Genomic DNA, 21129 nt, shown 5'->3' with positions numbered 1-21129 from the left:
CAGATGCCTTTGCGTGTTTACATGTTGCTTCTTGATTCTGCCTTTATATATATTAGATTAGTCTTCATGTATTTGTTGAATTTTTTTATTGTGAGTTTATACTTGGCTGAACTTAATCTGTAGAAAATCAGAGTAACTAAATTGGTGATGCTTGTTTACTGGAGTAGAGTATACTGCCAAGTCTAGGAGGCAATAAAAACCAGACCACTTATTTCTTATTTTGTAACTTCGGTTTTCACTGGCCATATAGGAAGCTTGATTTGAATTCCAGGCCCAACTGATGTAAGATCTGTGGTTGAATAATGTAGTATATTATTATCATTAGTATTTTATAGTAGTGGAATGTAAACTCCATGAAATCAGAGATGTTAATCTGTTTTTCTTTCACCATAGTTTTTCAAGTACTTGGGAAAATATCTTGTACTTTGTACACACTCAATAAATAGTTGTCAAATAATTATCATCATTATTTCCATTTCCATTATTTCCATTTCCATCCACATTTCCACCAAACTATTGTAGAAACATCCTAGTGTGCTTGCTTAGTTGAATATTTTATTTTAAACTTAGCTTTTACCAGTGCCATTTCTCCTCATTGATTGTCCTGGGTTAGTAGAGAAGTCTGGAGTTCAACTTTTTAGAGATGCAAGGTTACATCATGAGTTCCAGATACTGTTACCTAGTTGCATGCTAAGTCACTTAAGTCTTGTCTGACTTTTTGTGACCACATGGACTGTAGCCCACCAGGTTGCCTTGTCCATGGGATTCTCTAGTCAAGAATACTTAGAGTGGTTTGCCATACCATCCTCCAGGGGATCTTCCTGACCCAGGAACAAACCCACATCTCCTGCGACTCCTGTATTGCAGATGGATTCTTTACCATTGAGTCATCAAGGAAGCCCATTACCTACCTTTGCCATCAAGTTAATCCTCACTCTCCACATACTTTCAACTTTTGAGTCCTTCCTTTTTCCCATGTCCAACTTCCTTGGAGGCTCTGCATCAGAAAGTATGTTGGTTGTTGTGTAACCAAGATCCACTTGTAGCAGAGATTTCTAGGGTATCTAATATTCAATGCTGTTTTATTTATTTATATTATACATACTTATTTTTTAAAGTGTGTATTGAATTAATTATTTTAAGGCTGTGTCACTCACAGTTTTTGTCATTCAAAAATTTTTCATAGAACTTATAATTTGTATTGATCTGGTAAGATTTATAAGTATTATATTATTTATTCAAGTGAATGGAAAGCATAGTGTTTAAAAGCCTAGTTTGTATTTGGCTGCCTGAATTTGAGTTCTTTTTATTTGCTAAATGACTGACGAGACATGCCTAAGTTTCCTTATCTGTAAAATAGTGATGATGGAAGGATCTATCTCATAGAGTTTTTGTATGTTTGGATGAGTGCAAAATAGAATTGTGCAAAAGTCAACATAAAAAAATGCATCATGAGAGAAGCTTAGGGAACAAGAATGTGTATTAATATTATCAGTAATCTATCAAATACTTTTGGTAAAAGACTGGAAGTTGGAAGGAATTCACATAGTCAGCCCATGTTTATGGCCATATTATTAGATAAAAAGAGAAACAAATTTAGTCACGACATTTTCACTTTTTTTTTACTTAAATAAAAATTATTTCTAATTAAGAAAGCAGTCTATCAGTTCAGTTCAGTCACTCAGTTGTGTCTGACTCTTTGCGACCGCATGGACTACAACACCCCAGGTCTCCCTGTCCATCAGCAATTCACAAAGTTTACTCAAACTCATGTCCATTGAGTCGGTGATGCCATCCAACCATCTCATCTGCTGTCATCCCCTTCTTCTCCTGCCTTCAATCTTTCCCAGCATCAGCATCTTTTCCAAAGAGTCAGCTCTTCACATCAGGTGGCCAATATATTAAGGATTCAACTTCAACATGAGTCCTTCCAATGAATATTCAGGACGATTTCTTTTAGCATGGACTGGTTGGATCTCCTTGCACTCCAAGGGACTCTCAAGAGTCTTCTCCAACACCACAGTTCAAAAGCATCAATTCTTCAGCGCTCAGCTTTCTTCACAGTCCAACTCGCACATCCATAGATGACCACTGGAAAAACGATTGCCTTGACCAGATGGACCTTTGTTGGCCAAGTAATATCTCTGCTCTTTAACATGCTGTCTAGGTTGGTCATAACTTTTCTTCCAAGGAGTAAGTGTCTTTTTATTTCATGGCTGCAGGCACCATCTGCAGTGATTTTGGAGCCCAAGAAAATAACGTCTGCCACTGTTTCCACTGTTTCCCCATCTATTTGCCATGCAGTGATGGGACCAGATGACCTGATCTTTGTTTTTTGAAAGTTGAGCTTTAAGCCAGCTTTTTCACTCTCCTCTTTCACCTTCATCAAGAGGTTCTTTAGTTCTTCTTCACTTTCTGCCATAAGGGTAGTGTCATCTGCATATCTGAGGTTATTGATATTTTTCCCAGCTATCTTGATTCCAGCTTGTGCTTCTTTCAGCCCAGCATTTCTCATGATGTACTCTGCATATAAGTTAAATAAACATGGTGACAACATACAGCCTTGATGTACTCCTTTTCCTATTTGGAACCAGTCTGTTGTTCCATGTCCAGTTCTAACTGTTGCTTCCTGCCCTGCATATAGGTTTCTCAAGAGGCAGATCAGGTGGTCTGGTATTCCCATCTCTTTCAAAATTTTGCAATTTATTGTGATCCACAGAGTCAAAAGCTTTGGCATAGTCAATAAAGCAGAAATAGATGTTCTTCTGGAACTCTTGATTTTTCAATGATCCAGCACATGTTGGCAATTTGATCTCTGATTCCTCTGCCTTTTCTAAAAAGCAGTCTATAGATTTAGCAAAATACCTATGGTATTGCACCACTCATCTCTATTTAAATGATGTCAGTATGTGTAGGCAAGTTACAGAGCTTTTTTTTTCCAGAAAATTGTCTATTAAATTTGCCAAGTATTAAAATTAGCCATGCTTACATATTTTGAATGTTTTTACAATGGTATATAGGGCTTCCCCGGATGCTCAGTGGTAAAGAATCCTCCTGCCAATGCAGGAGACATAGGTTCAATCCCTAGTTCGGGAAGATCCCCTGGAGAAAGAAGTAGCAACCCGCTCTAGTATTTTTGCCTGGGAAATCCCATGTACAGAGGAGCCTGGTGGGTTACAGTCCATGGGGTCACAAACAGTCAGGCATGACTTAGCAATTAAACAACAAATTATGTAATAATCCTTCTTGACTAGATTTTAAAACTTTGATTATATAAATGGCACTGTGTTCGGTAGGTGGTCCACTTACAAAAGTATTCACATTTCAGCTCAAGAAATATCTACCATGCCTTTCTGGTAATTTCTCACATCTTTTATTTTCAGTGAGTTATGTTCTGGTGAATGGCTTTCTACTAGAGTGTCCTAGCTACAGTAGAGTTAGACAAGCATCTGAGTACTGTGTTCTAAGAACAACTGTGAGGCAACATGCATAATCACTCTAAGAACATGTATTTTTCCGTCCTAAGGAAAGGAACTATACATTAACCTGCCTATACTATGGTCGCATGTGGGGAAGAGGTATGAAATGTTATTTTTGGTTTTATCTGCAGGAACATCGCCTTAATGGCCTTCCCCCAAATATATAACATTGTTCATTAGACAGACCCCCATATGCTAGCCATTCACACCAATCTAGCACCTGCTAGCTAAAAATTGAAATTACACACTAGAGAAAAAAGCAGTATAATCACATTTATTTTCTTTAACAAAATAAGAATAATGTATGGATTTTAAGAATCCAGCTATTTACCATTTACTTGAATTTTTATTCAAGAGGTTTGGGTTTAGAGGTTTTCTTTTCGTGTTTTTTTAAGCATATGCAAGATTATATCTATAAATTTAGTTCACTATACTTTTTGTGTTTCCATGCCTTTAAGTTGCATTGCTTTAAATAGTATTGATAACTGACATAGCAAAGAGCTCAAGTGTATTTAAAGGCACACAATGTCTCACATTTGAAATTATTTTCTAATTTTTTATGTATGCATTTGTAATTTTAACATAAACAACACCTAACTGATGTTCTTGGATTACTTCAGTAACATCAGAGTTCATCATTTCTCTCATTTCTTAAGGGTTAATGATGGACTCAAAATGTAATGGTTGACATTATTGACACTAAAACTAGGATCTGAGAAAGGTGACGGATTGGGTAGTAAACAGTGGCATCAATGATTTGCCACGTTTGGGGATACTACTTTGAAGAAAAATCTTGAATAGCAAATGAAAGTGAAATAGAGCCTAGGCTTCACTGTATAAAAGGAATGCTTTAATAAACTAGTTACTATTGTAAGAAGAAACTAAACTAAAACACAAGTAGACTTTTCTAATAGTTTCATATATACTCACTTACATTGACTTATATTGAGCATCTGTGATGTGCTAGGCATTAACCTTGGTATTGTAGATATTGATACAAGTGAGCTATACCTTTCCCTTAATGCAACTTAGCCAGGGAGCCAGATATGAATAATTTCAACCTAATAGGATAGTCTCATAGAGTACAGACAGCAGAAGGAAGCATTGGTGAAAACAGCACTCTTACCTTAGGTTTTTTGCATCTTCTCTTCCATTTGCCTGGAACACATTTCCCCCCAGATAACTGAGACATTTATTGTCTCACTTCTTCCAAGTCTCTGTTTATGTCACTGTATCATTGATTCCACATTTAAACTTGTAGCCTCCTCCCCAAATTCCTTTTCTTCTGCCTTTGCTCTAATTTTTTCATAGTATATACTTGTCTGTCTTATTTATTACAGTAATCCTAGAGCCTCTAACTGTGTAGCACAAAGTGGCCACTCAATAAATGAATGAATGTATTTTGCTTGGCGAGGTTGGTTAGTCTTCATTAGAGTCAGTGACACTTAAGCTGGGTTTTGAGGAAAAGTAGTTCTTAAGTCTAAGTCAGGTGGAGTTTTCAGCTGTGTGTCATGGTCTCCAGTTTGAGAACAGGTTCAAGAATAAAAGGATTTTGTCTGGTAAGAAGCATAAATCCAGTGAGGAAGTGTAAACTAACTTAGGCAAGACATAGAAAATATTAAAAGACTTCACAATCCAGTGCTCATTGCATAGAATAAATCCTAATGGTGTAGGACATTTAAGTAAGAAATAAACTAATACATTTCAAAGCAATTGGTAATGATTTCAGGAATCTCTGAAATAAATGTCGAAATTATATACTTTTAATGAAAATCAGACTTTACAATTTATTTTTAATCCTCTGTTAGTCAAACTTCAAAGAATTTTTCTGCCAAAATAGGCAACAAAGACTCACTATTTAAGATAGGGTCTATCAAACAGTGAATACAGGATATGAATTTCTGTGTTAATTACCTTCTGTTGAATTCCAGTCATTATGATGTCCTGTTGCATCTCTGTTTTACTGAACAATTTTCAGAGAATTAAAGTAATGCATATACACATTGAAAATTTGAAAAGCTTTTGTACAGAAAACATAAAATAAAATGTAACATAAAGGTGTAAATCAAGGTCAAATGCCACCCTTGCTATAAAAATGTTTTAAATTATAATAAAACTTTATTTTTTAGAAATAATTTAAATGTGACTCATTTTTATGCTGATAAAATATATGTGGATTTTGTCACAATGTTTCTGTAGTCATTATATAAATCAGTATTTTTATTTTAGAAAGTTATATAATTTATTCAGAAGAATTGAAGAATTTATGTCCTAGGCTTATTGTTTTGGCTAGCTGTATGATCGTGTGTAAGTTTCCAAATTACTTGTTTTTTTGTCAGTTTTGCTCATTAATTAAAATTGGAAATGACAATATCTGACATGCTGATCTCCAAGAGACTGGATAAAGTAGAAATGAACTAATGCATGTAGAAGTGCTTTATACAAATACAAACATCTTTCTGATATAAGACATGAGTGTCTCAAAGCAAATTCAGTTTTCCTTCTGGCAGTAGTGAAGTGATATATTTTAAGGTAATATTTATTTTTTACTTTGGTTAATTTTTAATTTGAGATATAGTTCACATGCCATACAGTTTACCCTTTCTGCATGTGTATGATTCAGTGGGTTTTAGTATACTCACAATGTTTTGTACCCATCATTACTGTCTAATTCCAGAATGTTTTCTTCACTCTAAAAAGAAACCGTGTACCCATTAGTAGTCACTCCTAATTCAAGCTTCTCTATAAAGTGGTGATTTTTGAGGCATAATATTTTAAAGAACTTCTGTTGAGCTGAGATTTATATGGCATGAGAAAAAACCCCACTAATAATGTATTATAGGCCATTGAGCAAAACATCATAAATTAGAAATCAATACATAGTGAATTTTATTAAGTTTTCTAATCATGGACTCCTGAGAAATGTAATTGAAAAAATACTATATTTCATGTTGACCATTCTATTTTGTGTTGCCTTTCATTTGTGTGTAAATGGCAATTGGCATAGCAATGCGTGATGTAAAATAAGATTGTATTGGTACTGCAAAGCCTAATTCTGTCCATGTGAACAGAAAACCATGCATACTGATAGGAACCAGCCTGTTTTATTATCAAAAACCATATTAAATAATACAAATAGTCACACAAATTTGAAGAAACAGAATTGCAGTATAAAGACTTCCATTTTATCATGTAACTACTATCAAGCTATGTAAAATATGTTGTTGTTGTTTAGTCTCTAAATTGTGTGCAACTCTTATGAACCCATGGATTGTAGCCCCTAGCCTTCTCTGTCTATGAAATTTTCCAGGCAAGAATAATGGAGTGGGTTGCCACTCTTCTCCAGGGGATCTTCTCAACCAAAGAATCAAACCCACATCTCCTGCATTTGCAGCTGGATTCTTTATCACTGAGCCACCAAGGAAACCCTGTAAAATATGACCTTTAAGAAACAGATGATAACCTAATCCTAAATAATACATCCTTTAAGATATTTTAATCATTGCCTTTTAAAATACTTTTATTCAGCTTAAAATTTCCCTTGGCAAATAAAATAGCCCTGTTTTTACCATACTCTCACAATTGCTTTCTTAATGAATGGTGTATTTGCCACCCTTAAGTTTCTTTGATTACCAACTTTTAAAACAGATTTATTCTTTCCTGAAGTCAACAGACATACTTTGTTTAAGCATGTATTATTTATACAGTAAGTATCATCATTTTGGTTGACATGAGTTTAATACATGAAAATGGTTCTTTATAAGAATGTAACATTTAAGTTTTGAATATAAAGGCTTCTATTAGACAAGTAGAACATTTAAGTCAAACCTGCATAATATTAAGGATGAAATTTCATCCCCTCTTAGTGACAGAGGTCTTAATTCTGCATCATTTGAAAGTGGTCGTATCCTAGTAACAATGCCAATAATAAACACATCATGCAAAAGTAAAAATGTAATAGTGAAATGAGCCATTGAAAGGAAGAGTCAGTGACCATATAATATTTTAGTTTCTATCATATCTAGTAGCAATCTGGTTAAAAAGAAATGACAGTTGCCCTGAAGGAAATAAAGTGGAGGTATTATTGTAGTAGTAGTTTGGAAAGAAAATTGCACTGTGTCTTGACTGGATTATTTCTCTATCCTCGCAAACTATCCCCACCTCTCAGTGGTGCTGCTTCTTGCCTTCTTTATATAAATTGAGTTTGTATCATCTAAACTCATAGGGCCCAGGGGCCCTTTGGTGACAGGGAGGAGGAGGAAAAGGGGAATTAGAAAAAGAAAATGTGACAGGCAGTTTTGAAAAGAGAAGCAATTTTCCTTGTGGGTCTGTTTCTAAATAGGAGTTCTTTAATGCACTATTTTGCTTCTGCAGAGCAGTCAGTCAGAATCAAGTGCACGCTTGTGCTGTTTTGCGGGGCTTGGCACTGACAGGTTTTACTTAGGAGGGGTAGGGATACAGGGGGATCGGATGTGGGGAAGTTAGTATTTTGGCTGTATCAGCCCTGAAGGCAGAGTTAGCACTTGCATTGGGACAAAAGTATTTGTAGTCATCAGATAACTTTGCAGTCAGCTTCAATAGCATCACTCTTTTTTTTTTTTTTTTTTTTTTGGCAGCCAAGCTCTTAGTAGAACCATCTGTCTTTCTATTAGTATTTTTGAGGCCTGTTTTGAAGCCACTTTGCTTGGCAAAGTCATTTTCATCCTTGGAAACGATTTTTAAAAAAAGTTATGTGGCTTTTTGCCGAAGAAGACTACTATGTAAAAAATCCACATGGCTGTTCATTTTTGTTCTAAAGGAATATGGCTACTCGTCTTTGTCTTGAATCAAATGAAATTAGAGGTGATACAGCTCCAGTGTGACTGTTGAGAAGTGAGAGGAAGAGATTGCAATTTGAGCAGTGTTTTTATGTTCCTGTTTCACTCAATGAGATGGTCTTTAGTCTTCCTAGTAGATTAATTGGAAGATAAATTGACTCCTTTTTCTAAATTTTAGTATAGGGTTTGTTTGTTTTGTTTTTTTTTTTTTTCATTTTCTAAATACCACTTCATTGGATAGGATAAACTTACAAATTGACTTTCTATTATATGAAGTGAGAAAACACAGGCTATTAGTGGTCATTGAGGACCCTATGCCTCTTCTTGCTAATGGTGGAAAGTCAGCTTTGTCATCTTGGTTACTCCAGTTTGGGTAATTATATCCTGCCTACCTAAACCCCTCTTGTCATCTCATTTGGATATTATATTTTCCATTTTCTCAAAAACTGCTGTGGAGTATCGTTGTGTGCTTCTAAACAGCTGCTGTGCTCCCCACCAAAGGTGGCTGAATTTCAGCTGGAGGTGAACTGATCCCTATAGACCACGTGTGCTTGAATACTATAATACTCACCGGACTAAATTCTTGCAGAACATTTGAAAAGTTTCCGATTTTACATTTTGTTTGTAATTGCACTGACTTAAATCATAAAAGTGCCTTTCATTTTAACATTTGTGTATGCCATTTAAACAAGTCTTCTATCACAACTTCCTGTATTTTGAGCTTTCACACAAACTGCTCCTTAGTTTCATGGAATAGTCTTTCTAGTTTTCTGATTCCTATAGTTTTCTCAACTTAGAAATGCCTTCCAGGCCTCTCTTCCTGGGGTAAGTCTAAAGCCCATTGCTGTTCAAAAGCAGCTTTGATTTCCTCATAACCTATCCTTGCTGAAGCCCCCCCATCCCCCTGCCTTTCCCCCACCTGTATGCTGAAATTCATCTTCTCTGACTATCAAACACAGTGACCAGAAACTCACAAAAGGGAAGACTGACAGCATCAAAATTCTCACTGTCTCTCCTCAGCTGCTAGCCTTTTCCATTGCCCTTTTTAATCATCTGTGATTACTTTCTTTTTCTTTTCTCACCATAATCATCCCAAACTTCCATACCCTTTCTGAACTCACTTCCTCAATCCCAGCGTCTCTCATTTTCAGGATATGATCTTTGCCTTCAACATTGAGAAAATTTCTTCCATCAGACCTGGTTTTCCTTAACTTCTCATACCCTTGCCTGTAGAACATTATCTGCTTATCCACTTGTGTGGCTCCAATCCTCAGGGCCTGGGAGAAGGAGATGTTCCCAGTTGAAATGAATCTGTACACCTCCACCTTGCCTTTCATCCTCCTCTGCAGTTGTGGTCCACCAAGTAACTTCTCTTTCCTACATTTCAAATTCTCAGTATCCATTTGCACCTTTCAGCTAATAAATGTGCTACTGCCTAAAACTCTGCTACTGAAGTAAAATCTCTGCATCCCTATGCAGCTATCATCAAATGTCTCTCCTGACATCTCATCCAACCTTCTCTGAAGAATTATGTACATTTGCCATCTCCTTTTTCTTGCCTGTTGTTCAGTGTTTGGGCTTCTCTGGTGGCTCAGATGGTTAAGACTCTGCCTGCAATGTGGGAGACCCAGGTTTGATCCCTGGGTCAGGAGGATCCCCTAGAGAAGGAGCTGGAAACCCACTCCCAGTATTCTTGCCTGGAGAATACCATGGACAGAGGAGTTTGGCGGGCTACAGTCCATGGGTCTCAAAGAGTCAGACACGACTGAACGACTAATACACACATTCAGTGCTCAACCTTTAGGAATATGCTATCTTCCATTCTAATGAATTTGATATTGTTAGATTTGCCACTCTCTTCTAATTAACAATTTCAACAATATTTTGTCTCTAAAAATACTCTTTCTACAGCACTTTTCACTGAGACAATCAATCTTAGTATTTTACCTCAATCTTAGTATTTCATTGGTTTTTGTGGTACTGTACTTAATGATTTTTGTCATTCTTATCTTACCTCTTTGTTCTTAGACTCCTCTTCCTCAGCCCTTTGTTGAATTATTTTTGTGACCCAGATGATTTTAAGCCGCCTTCTCTTTATCCTTCAAACCCTCTTTATAGATTATCTAATCAACTCTCATCAACAAGTGACTCCCCAAACCATAGGCTCTAAAAATGTCTTTCACTAGCTTCAGCTGGGAGTATCAATCTGCTTATATCTGCTGGTATGATATCTCCAGTGGAACATTATTTTGACACCTCTAACACATATGTTCAGAACCATGTTCATATCTTTCTATGAAAGAAATCATTATCCCTAATGCTTTGTTTGTTTTTACCAATATAAATAGTTACATAGACTAGACACTGAGAATTATCTTTGACTCTGTCCTCTTCTCCTTTTCTTATATATATATATATATAGTTTCTTTTTTTCTTTTAGGTACAGAGATTTCTTACATACTCATACATGTATAACCTCTGCATCATCAACACCTACCTAGTCTCCACTTTGCTTTGCCTTTCAAATCTCTCCTCCATATACTCACCAGGGTATCCCACCTAAACTACATCCAGCAGAGCTTACGGGGGAAACTGTATCCATGTTTCTTTTTCTGATACACAGACTGATATACGCTGACTTTCTAACACTGATTCTTCCTTATATCTTTTTGCTCTTCTACACTGCTTGGTTTTTCCAAGCTATGGTTTTTCCAGTAGTCATGTATGGATGTGAGAGTTGGACTATAAAGAAACCTCAGCACCAAAGAATTGATGCTTTTGAACTGTGGTGTTGGAGAAGAGTCTTAAGAGTCCCTTGGACTGCAAGGAGATCCAACTAGTCCATCTTAAAGGAAGTCAGTCCTGAATATTCATTGGAAGGACTGATGCTGAAGCTGAAACTCCAATACTTTGGCCACCTGATGGGAAGAACTAACTCATTTGAAAAGACTCTGATGCTGGGAAAGATTGAAGGCAGAAGGAGAAGGGAACAACAGAGTATGAGATGGCTGGATGGTATCACTGACTCAATGGACATGAGTTTGAGTAAATTCTGCGAGTTGGTGATGGACAGGGAGGCCTGGCATGCTATAGTCTATGGGGTTGCAAAGAGTTGGACACGACTGAGCAACTGACCTGAACTGAACTGAACTGAACACTGCTTGGTAGCTTCCCTCTCACATTATTATTATTATTTTTAATCCCTGATAATTTGCTCATTTCTCATCTCCTCTGCTTAAAATTCATTCCTCATACTCCCACCTTTTTGCCTGGTGAACTCCTGCTTATTTGTTCAGAGTCTGTATCTCCTGGACCTATCTCCATGAAGCCTACCTTAACTTCTGGCTATGTTAGGAGTTTCTAGTTTGTACTTTCATAGTATATCACATACAAGTCTCTGTTGTTGAACTAACACCAGTGTTTTCTAGTTAACTATCCCTTTGCCTCACCAGACTCAGGACTTCTATAGAGCAGATATTGTGTGTGAATTCATCTTTGTATTCCTAGTTACCAAAAAAGTGTGCATTCTATTACAGTTAGTAAAAATGTTGATTGAATGAATAATAAACAGACCTATGGGACTAGAAGCTAAATTAATAACCTTAAATATCTACCTGGTATATTAGTTTCATGGAACCCAATGTAAGATTTTGCAATAGAATATTTACATAAAATCCTGGAGAAGGAAATGGCAACCCACTTCAGTATTCTTGCCTGGGAAATCCCATAGACAGAGAAGCCTGGTGGGTACAGTCCAAGGGGTGGCAGAGAGTCGGACCCAACTTAGTGACTAAGCATGATTTACCTAAAATATAAAATGTTTCATTATTATTCATAATTGGTAAGTGTTTAGTCATTCATTTACAAGTGTGATAAAGTGATTATGGTGGATTCATTAGATTTTAGGGGTCAAGATTACATTCAGAATCTATGTGGTAGAATTATAAAAAGTGTTAAAACATAATATTCCATCTTAAAGTTTAACATATATAGGAAGTAGCCTCTAAAATTCATTATGTGTTATTCTAACTTGTGAATATCATGCCCCCGCTAAGAAGACCAAAATTTTGTGACAAAAGTATTTTCCTAAAACTTAATTATAGATGTCACATATTTTGCAAACCTTAATTAGGAGCTTAAAGGGATTTCATCCATTAAGAAAAGGAAAATAAAGTTAACAGTGAATAGTACTTGGAAGTAGTCAAAATTGGCAAATATATAAGAATAAATTACTAAACTTATTGCATTGATTTTAGAATTTACCCAGGAAACATTATACTGTTTTGATGTGATATGATGTGTCCCTTTCTTCCAAAGTTTGGCTAATTTTTAGCAACAAGGAGCCAAAAATTATATCAGATACAGAAATAATACAGTTGCTGCTCATTATTTGCACTACTTATGTTCTATTAAGGTGACATGAACACTGAATTAGCAGACGCTGGGCAACTGCTTCTAAAGGAAACACAGACTTACGCTCCGAGGAGCCTTTGGTCGCGCTATTTTCATCAACTGATCAATACATGTACTTGTTTTATGTGTGTTTCTGTTTAAAGACAACTTATTAATATGTATTATTGATTCTATGTGCATTTTAAGCAGCAAAATCATCAAGATTTCTTGCTCCCTTGCACAGGTCTGTAAGCGATCACAACAGCACTAATACGAGTCCATTTGGGGAGGGTACAAGCAAATTGTAGTGAGTAGGCAAATTGGCAAGTACAGAATCTGCCAATAATGAGGATGAACTCTATTTGAAATGTGGTTTTAGTTGCATAGATGAATTAACCACAGATCCTGGATTGTATATGTTTTACTGTTTACTTTATTCTGAAAATAGTACAGTGCTCTGTAATCTGTCCTTTAATATTCTAAAATAAACACATCATTGGGGCTATGATTAGGTTTATTTTTTATTTTAGTCTTTCCTTTCCCTTGTAGTTCCTTCTGTTCCCCACCCCCAGTTCTTCCCAAGTGTTGGAAAAGTATACTAGATTATTAGGAGATGTAGTTTCAATGTTAACTTTGGGATCTTGAACAATTTATTTGGCCAAACTAAGTCTCATTTATTTATCAGCACAATGACTGTATTATGCCAGATAATTTTGAAGATCTTTCTCAGTCTTGAAAGCATTATTTTATATATGTGGATCTTGGAAAATTATGGCACTAAAAAAATTATAATACTAAAGCAAAATATTTTTTTAAATTATAGTAAAATAACAGATTTTAAAAGCCCCCAAATTTATTGTAATTTATTCTTTAAAATACTAAAATGTTTACCTGAAAGATTATTTTAAATTATTTGAGTATAAATGAATTACCTGGATAAAAACTGTCACACACACAAGTAGAGAGATTTATGTATATGCAGTAACCAATTAAACAGTATAACAAAAAAATTAACTTTTCAATAGCAATATAAATATTTTTAAAAACCTTAGAAATAAAATTACCAAGGAAAATACAATAAGTATTTGAAGAAGATTCTAATAAATTGAAAGATATAACCTGCCATCAAGCAATTAGGTTAATGAATTCAACAAGGAATTCCATATCCTAAAATTAATGTGGAAAAATAAATGTAAATAAAACCAGGAAATACTTGAGAAAGAAAATAATGATAGAATACTAATATCTGCGAAGCTGTAACAATTAAAACATTATTAGAACATGGATAGGCAAGTCTATCTGTTCAGTACAGATGTAATATATTTCCAGTGTTTCTGTATTACTTTAATATTTCTTCATGCATGCCTATTCCCAAGAATCTGGATTTATCTTAATGTATGTGACCTTTTATCCATATCTTAAGAACAGGAACACAAAGCAGCTGGTTTTTCATGCTGCCATTTTTCTCCAGTAAAACTGAATTCCTCTCTGGTTGTTAAAGAACTTTGTTGTCCACAGGCCTTTTGTGGACATTTGGAGTTGGTGCACAAAGAAGAAATTACATAGATAGAATTATATAATACATTCTTATTCTTTATTTATGAATTATTAATTCATATAATAATTAAGATGCTGCTCTAAGTTGCAATTATAAATAAGTTACAACCTCTTTCCTAAATGAGCTCGTAGGTCTTTAGGGAGACTCAAGTTATACAAGTAACTATTATTCAATACATTAAGTATTGTACTATTTATTGTAAGTATTGTAAGTATTTGTGAGATTAAAGAAGTAACAATTGTTTCTGCCTGAAAACTGGCATCATAGGAAAGAAATACTTCACAGGCAAAGGCATTATGTGGGTCTCAAAAGCCTTTGAAAAATAAGTAGAATTTTTTGCCAAGAAGAAAAGGAAAAGAGAAATTACTAAAAACAGAGGAGAAAAATACTTTTGAGTCTCTTCAAGCGTGGAAAAGTATCATGTATGCAAGGAAGTCTTCATGATCCATTGAGCGAAGAGTACAGGATATCTGAAGGAGGGCAGAAAAATGGCTGAAAAGATGGAGTAGGAACACACTGTGAATAAACTTGAATAATATGTAGAAGGATTTGGTCGTTATTCTCTTAGTGAAAGCAAACCATCCCAAAACTTTTCATAAGAGGAGCATGTGAAATACAGATACAAGGCTCGTTTAGAAAGAACTCTATAAGGAATATAGTTTAATATCCTCTCAGCACCAGACCTGTAAGAGGCAGAGTCTCCCTTTCAAATACTTATATACCTGAAGTTGACGTAGTTGCCTATAGAAGTGAAAGTTTAGTCACTCAGTCGTGTCCAACTCTTTGCGACCCCATGGACTGTAGCCTGCCAGGCTCCTCTGTCCATGAAATTCTCCAGGCAAGAATGCTGGAACGGGTAGCCATTCCCTTCTGCAGGGACTCAGGGATGGACTAAGGGATCGAGCCTGGGTCTCCTGCAGAGCAGGCAGATTCTTTACCGTCAAGGCAAAACAAGAAGACAAAAAAAAAAAAAAACCTGTTGACAATAACTTCAGCATTCTTTAAGACAGTACTTCTCAAACCTGGATGCACATTGGAATCATCAGGGGGACATTAAATAAGGCTCATGGCTGGGTCTCACTCCTGTTGGTTCAGTCTGGAAACAGTCTGGGCACTGAATATTTTTCAGAGCTTACTAGGTGATTCTAAAATGCACATTCAAGTTTAAGAACTACTTCACTAAAACAAGAACCTATTGTTTCTGCAATTGTACAAGTTACTTTCCCCAAATTTTAAGGCCTCTAAAGTTTGGATGCCTCTTCTAACCCTTGTATACATTCCATTTGAAGTTCCTTTCTTCTTATCTCTAAAGTGTTCTTATTAAATTTATAACCATCTTATAAATCATTTAACCAGTGGTGTCTCAGAAAGGCAATGTACTATATAAAATATAATAACTTATTTCCAATCAAGGAAATATGAAGGATACATAGTAGCTGGTGATAACCCTTAACCAGTATGGCTGGTTTGTTACTTGTTTCTTTGTTTGATTGTTATTCTGGTCTGTGTCCTCTTCTTACACAGAGCCAGCCCCCATGCTGTTTTTTCTTCAAATGTCTCCCATTATTCTAGGCCACTTTTTCCTGCATACCTGCTCAGCATGCAGTCTCTAATTTTAATCAGTTGTTTTCCAGTGGTTTCTTAATAAGGTTTATCTTTTCCCCAGTATGTTCAAAAAAATTTTGGCTGTAGTGGTATAACATCTACAACCTTCAGCTCTAACCTTAAAACATTGTCTTTTTGTTTTCTGGTTGTGTTGTTCACTTTATTTCACTCTGGTGGCAGTGATAGATAGGTTTTAAAATACTTTTTGCTAAAAGAAATGCTTTCCAGTTTGGAGTCATTTCTGAAAACTGATTTCTCATTCTTTAGTGTTCCTTTCTCTTTCTGCCTGGCTGGCTGGCTGGCTGGCTCTTTCTCTTTCTCTCCCCAACCCCCATCCTCATCATGCCTTCTCTCTCTCTCTCTTTTTCCCTCTCTCTCTCAACATTCCCCACTCCCCGCCAACACCACCACTCACCAACCAAAATCTCAGAAATATCTCAGAGGTTTAGTATGAAAGATGAAATGAAGGAGAAACTGTGGGTAGACTTTTGAAATGAGAAATGAGAATAAGAATTACGTGTCCTAAGAATGTCAGTGAGAGAAAGGGAAATCAAGTCTGGGAGATATTTCAGAGTTGCTGTTAAGGTTAGCAACTGAATGAATTTGTTTTGTGTTTTTGATTTGTGTATGTGCTTGTTTTACATTTAACTGTTATCCACACTGTAATATAAGCTCCATGGGCATAGGATCTTGGTTGTCTTGTTCAGTACAGTGTCTGTACTACCTAGCTCATTTTCTTATACATAGTATGTGTTCATAATATAGTTATTTTCCAAATAACTGCATTAATGTGAGGAAAAAATAGTAAAGGAGAACAAAATATCAGAGGTGTGATTTTTAGCATGATTATACATTCTCAATCATATGTTCACTGACAAACACTAACCAATAACCATGTCCACCAGAGAAATCTGGTTGAAATATTTGGAAAACTGTCTTAAATATTTCAGTAAATGACATTCTCTGCATTTAATAATAATGTGACATAGCTGCAGAAATTACTGCATTAGTTTATATTTCTAGAAATTATTGTTCAATTCAAAGAAAATAGTGATTCCATTGTATTAGATTATTGAATTATATGAATCCCACATTCTGAGAGTGACACACGAAAATTAAAGTGTGTTCAAAGATGGCAACCAAAACAGAGGTCATATGATTTGAAAGTGAAAGAGAAAGTCACTCAGTTGTGTCTGAATCTTTGCAACCCCATGGATTATACATACAGTTCAGTTCAGTCACTCAGTCATGTCCGACTCTTTGCGACCCTATAGACTGCAGCACGCCAGGCCTCCCTGTCCATCACCGACTCCGAGAGTTTACTCAAACTCATGTCCATTGAGTTGGTGATGCCATCCAATCATCTCATCCTCTCTCGTCTCCTTCTCCTCCTGCCCTCATCTTTCCCAGCATCAAGGTCTTTTCCAGTAAGTCATTTCTTCGCATCAGGTGGCCAAAGGATGGAAGTTTCAGCTTCAGCATCAGTCCTTCCAATGAACATTCAGGGCTGTTTTCCTTTAGGGTTTGTTGGATCTGCTTGCAGTCCAAGGGACTCTCAAGAGTCTTCTCCAACACCACAGTTCAAAAGCATCAATTCTTCAGCACTCAGCTTTCTTTACAGTCCAACTCTCACGTCCAAACATGACTACTGGAAAAACCATAGCCTTGACTAGACGGACCTTTGTTGGCAAAGTAATGTCTCTGCTTTTTAACATGCTATCTAGGTCGGTCATAACTTTCCTTCCAAGGAGTAAGCGTCTTTTAATTTCATGGCTGCAGTCACCATCCACAGTGGTTTTGGAGCCCAGAAAAATAAAGTCTGACACTGTTTCCACTGTTTCCCCATCTGTTTCCCATGAAGTGATGGGACCGGATGCCATGATCTTCGTTTTCTGAATGTTGAGCCTTAAGCCAACTTTTTCACTCTCGTCTTTCCCTTTCATCAAGAGGCTTTTTAGTTCCTCTTCACTTTCTGCCATAAGAGTGGTGTCATCTGCATATCTGAGGTTATTGATATTTCTCTGGGCAATCTTGATTCCAGATTGTGTTTCTTCCAGTTTAGCGTTTCTCATGATGTACTCTGCATATAAGTTAAATAAGCAGGGTGACAATATACAGCCTTGACGAACTCCTTTTCCTATTTGGAACCAGTCTTTTGTTCCATGTCCAGTTCTAACTGTTGCTTCCTGACCTGCATACAGATTTCTCAAGAGGCAGGTTAGGTGGTCTGGTATTCCCATCTCTTTCAGAATTTTCTACAGTTTATAGTGATCCACACAGTCAAAGGCTTTGGCATAGTCACTAAAGCAGAAATAGTTGTTTGTCTGGAACCCTCTTGGTTTTTTGATGATCCAGCAGATGTTGGCAATTTGATCTCTGGTTCCTCTGCCTTTTCTAAAACCAGCTTGAACATCTGGAAGTTCACGGTTGATGTATTGCTGTAGCCTGGCTTGGAGAATTTTGAGCATTACTTTGCTAGCGTGTGAGATGAGTGCAATTGTGTGGTAGTTTGAGCATTCTTTGGCATTGGCTTTCTTAGGGATTGGAGTGAAAACTGATCTTTTCCAGTCCTGTGGCCACAGCCGAGTTTTCCAAATTTATGGTGGCATATTGAGTCCATCACTTTCACAGCATCATCTTTTAGGATTTGAAATAGCTCAACTAGAATTCCATCACCTCCACTAGCTTTGTTCATAGTGATGCTTTCTAAGGCCTTCTTGACTTCACATTCCAGGATGTCTTGCTCTAGGTGAGTGATCACACCATTGTGATTATCTGGGTCATGAAGATCTTTTTTGTACAGCTCTTCTGTGTATTCTTGCCACCTCCTCTTAATATCTTCTGCTTCTATTAGATCCATATCATTTCTGTCCTTTATTGAGCCCGACTCCAGGCCAGAATACTAGAGTGGGTAGCCATTCCCTTCTCCAGGGGATCTTCCCAATCCAGGAATCAAACCCTGGTCTCCCGCATTACAGGTGGATTCTTTACCAGCTGATCCACCAGGGAAGCCCAAGAATACTGGAATGGGTAGCCTATACTATCTCCAGCAGATCTTCCTGACCCAGGAATCGAACCAGGGTCTCCTGCATTGCAGGTGGATTCTTTACCAGCTGAGCCACCAGGGAAGCCATATGGTTTGAGGAATGGTTCAGTTGCCTGAAAGAAGATAGATGACAAAAAAGTCTAGGACAGAGATGGATCCAAGGAACCAGATCATAGACATAGTTTTGACCCATCCCCACCCCATTCCATGGCCATGGCAAATCAGTTCTCTTTTGGCCCCAGTTGCCTCTTCTATTAGAGGCTTCCCAAGAGGCACAGTGGCAAAGAATCCTCCTGCCAATGCTAGAGGTGCAAGAGATGCAGATTGGTTCTCTGGGTCAGAAAGATCCCTTGGAGAAGGGAATGGCAACCCATTCCAGTATTCCATGTACAGAAGAGCCTGGTGGACTACAATCCACGGATTTGCAAATAGTCAGATGCAATGGAGCATACATGTGCGCGTTAATACACGCGCGCACACACACACACACGCACACACACCTCTTCTGTAAAGAATAGAGAAAGTCTTAATACTCCCTAAGCTTTCTTCCAGATCTTTTATTCAAACATTTAAAAACTCAATATTACGCATGAACATGAGAATTATCTTCAAGTAGTGAAGAACTTATAAAATGGTACAGTTTAGTTAATTTTGTTTTAGAAGGTAGAATTAGTCCCAACAAATGGGATTTGTAAAAGGAGATTTTAGTTCAACCTAACTGGTACTTTTAAAATCATTATATTAATGCAATAGGAAAAGACTTGTAGTGTGAAGCATCAATAGATACTTCACCACTTTCAAGGATATATGTAGGGAAATTATTCATCAGGTTAGAAAGTGAACTTGATATCACTTTCCAGTTATATAGTATTTAGTATTCTGAATCTGCTGTCTAAAGCAGTCCCAAGGCAGTCTCACGTCCAGTGTTCTAGCAAACTTGTATATTGAACTGAATATTTTTTCCCTTTTATCATAAAATAAGGAGGGTTGGGAAGCATGGAATGTCAAGACTTCTTCTCTTTGATTCGCTCTAATACGTTCAGCAGGTTCAAGGTCAACTGCCGCCATTAATGATTCCCGTATTCCCTCCCGATCAACGGACACTGGCTGCAGCTGCCCAGCAAGGATTCCTCCTTCCTCCAGGCTTCAGCTATAAGGCTGGATGTAGTAAGTACCGTTGATTTTTCATTTGGGAGTGGGTGGAGGTCATGTCTTTAGGCAATTTAATATTCCTGCCACACCAAGAAATGAGATCACCCGTATAGCATTTTTATTTTAAAGGGGAAATACACAGAAAATGAAGAAAAGGGTTTATGTTGATATTTAAGTGCCTAAAATATTTCTGTGTTTCTGAAGCCAGTATTTGTTTTTTATAATTTGGTTTCATAACTTTTATTTCCAGTGTATTCCTAAAATATGAGTATGATTTTCAGGTTGAATTTATTTTTACATAGGTAAAATAGGAATATCCCTGGCTTCCCTAGTAGCTCAGATGGTAAAGAATCCACCTGCAGTGTGGAAGACCTATATATGATCCCTGGGTAGGGAAGATCCCCTGTAAAAGGGAATGGCAACCCACTCCAATATTCTTGCCTGGAAAATTCCATGGCAGAGGAGCCTGGCAGGCTTCAGTCCATGGGGTCACAAAGAGAAGACAGGAATATGCAGTTTAATAGGTTTCCATTGTGGAGAAGGCAATGGCAACCCACTCCAGTACTCTTGTCTGGAAAATCCCATGGACGGAGGAGCCTAGTAGGCTGCAGTCCACAGGGTTGCTAAGAGTCTGGCACGACTGAGCGACTTCACTTTCACTTTTCACTTTCATGCATTGGAGAAGGAAATGGCAACCCACTCCAGTGTTCTTGCCTGGAGAATCCCAGGGACGGCGGGGCCTGATGGGCTGCTATCTATGGGGTTGCACAGAGTCGGACACGATTGAAGCGACTTAGCAGCAGCAGCAGCAGCAGGTTTCCATTGTGGTTTAAGATAAACCCAAGTTTCCTAATGTGAATTAGCTGGCCTTCTATTATCCATCTCCTCCCTATATTTACAGCCTAGTTTCTCACTGGTATTCTTTTAGCTCTTAGACCAAACCATACTCTCTTAACCTGTGAGTTGAATTGTCTGGGTTCACTCTCCTTGGTGTCGTGAACCTCTTCCAACTCAGAGCAGGGAAGGCTGGCCTGAACTAGTTAGATCCCTTTCTCCAGGTTCCTTTGGATCCTGTATATT

The 21129-nt window shown here is 37.1% G+C and overlaps 1 protein-coding gene across 10 annotated transcripts in view; it reads left to right on the top strand.

Annotated features, from left to right (window-relative positions):
- The window catches only part of SOX5 (SRY-box transcription factor 5), a 1162090-nt gene that overhangs the window by 984308 nt on the left and 156653 nt on the right, over positions 1–21129 (top strand). For all 10 annotated transcript variants that reach the window (XM_055571976.1, XM_055571993.1, XM_055571999.1 and 7 more), the window contains one exon: positions 19941–20064. In XM_055571976.1, coding sequence (XP_055427951.1) covers positions 19941–20064 — 124 coding nt within the window. The remainder of the gene's footprint in view (positions 1–19940; positions 20065–21129) is intronic.

This window comes from Bubalus kerabau, chromosome 1 (genome assembly GCF_029407905.1).
Source record: "Bubalus kerabau isolate K-KA32 ecotype Philippines breed swamp buffalo chromosome 1, PCC_UOA_SB_1v2, whole genome shotgun sequence".
NCBI classification, from domain to species: Eukaryota; Metazoa; Chordata; class Mammalia; order Artiodactyla; family Bovidae; genus Bubalus; species Bubalus kerabau.
Note: the sequence above shows the minus strand (reverse complement) of the source record. Positions and strands in the feature narration are given on the sequence as shown.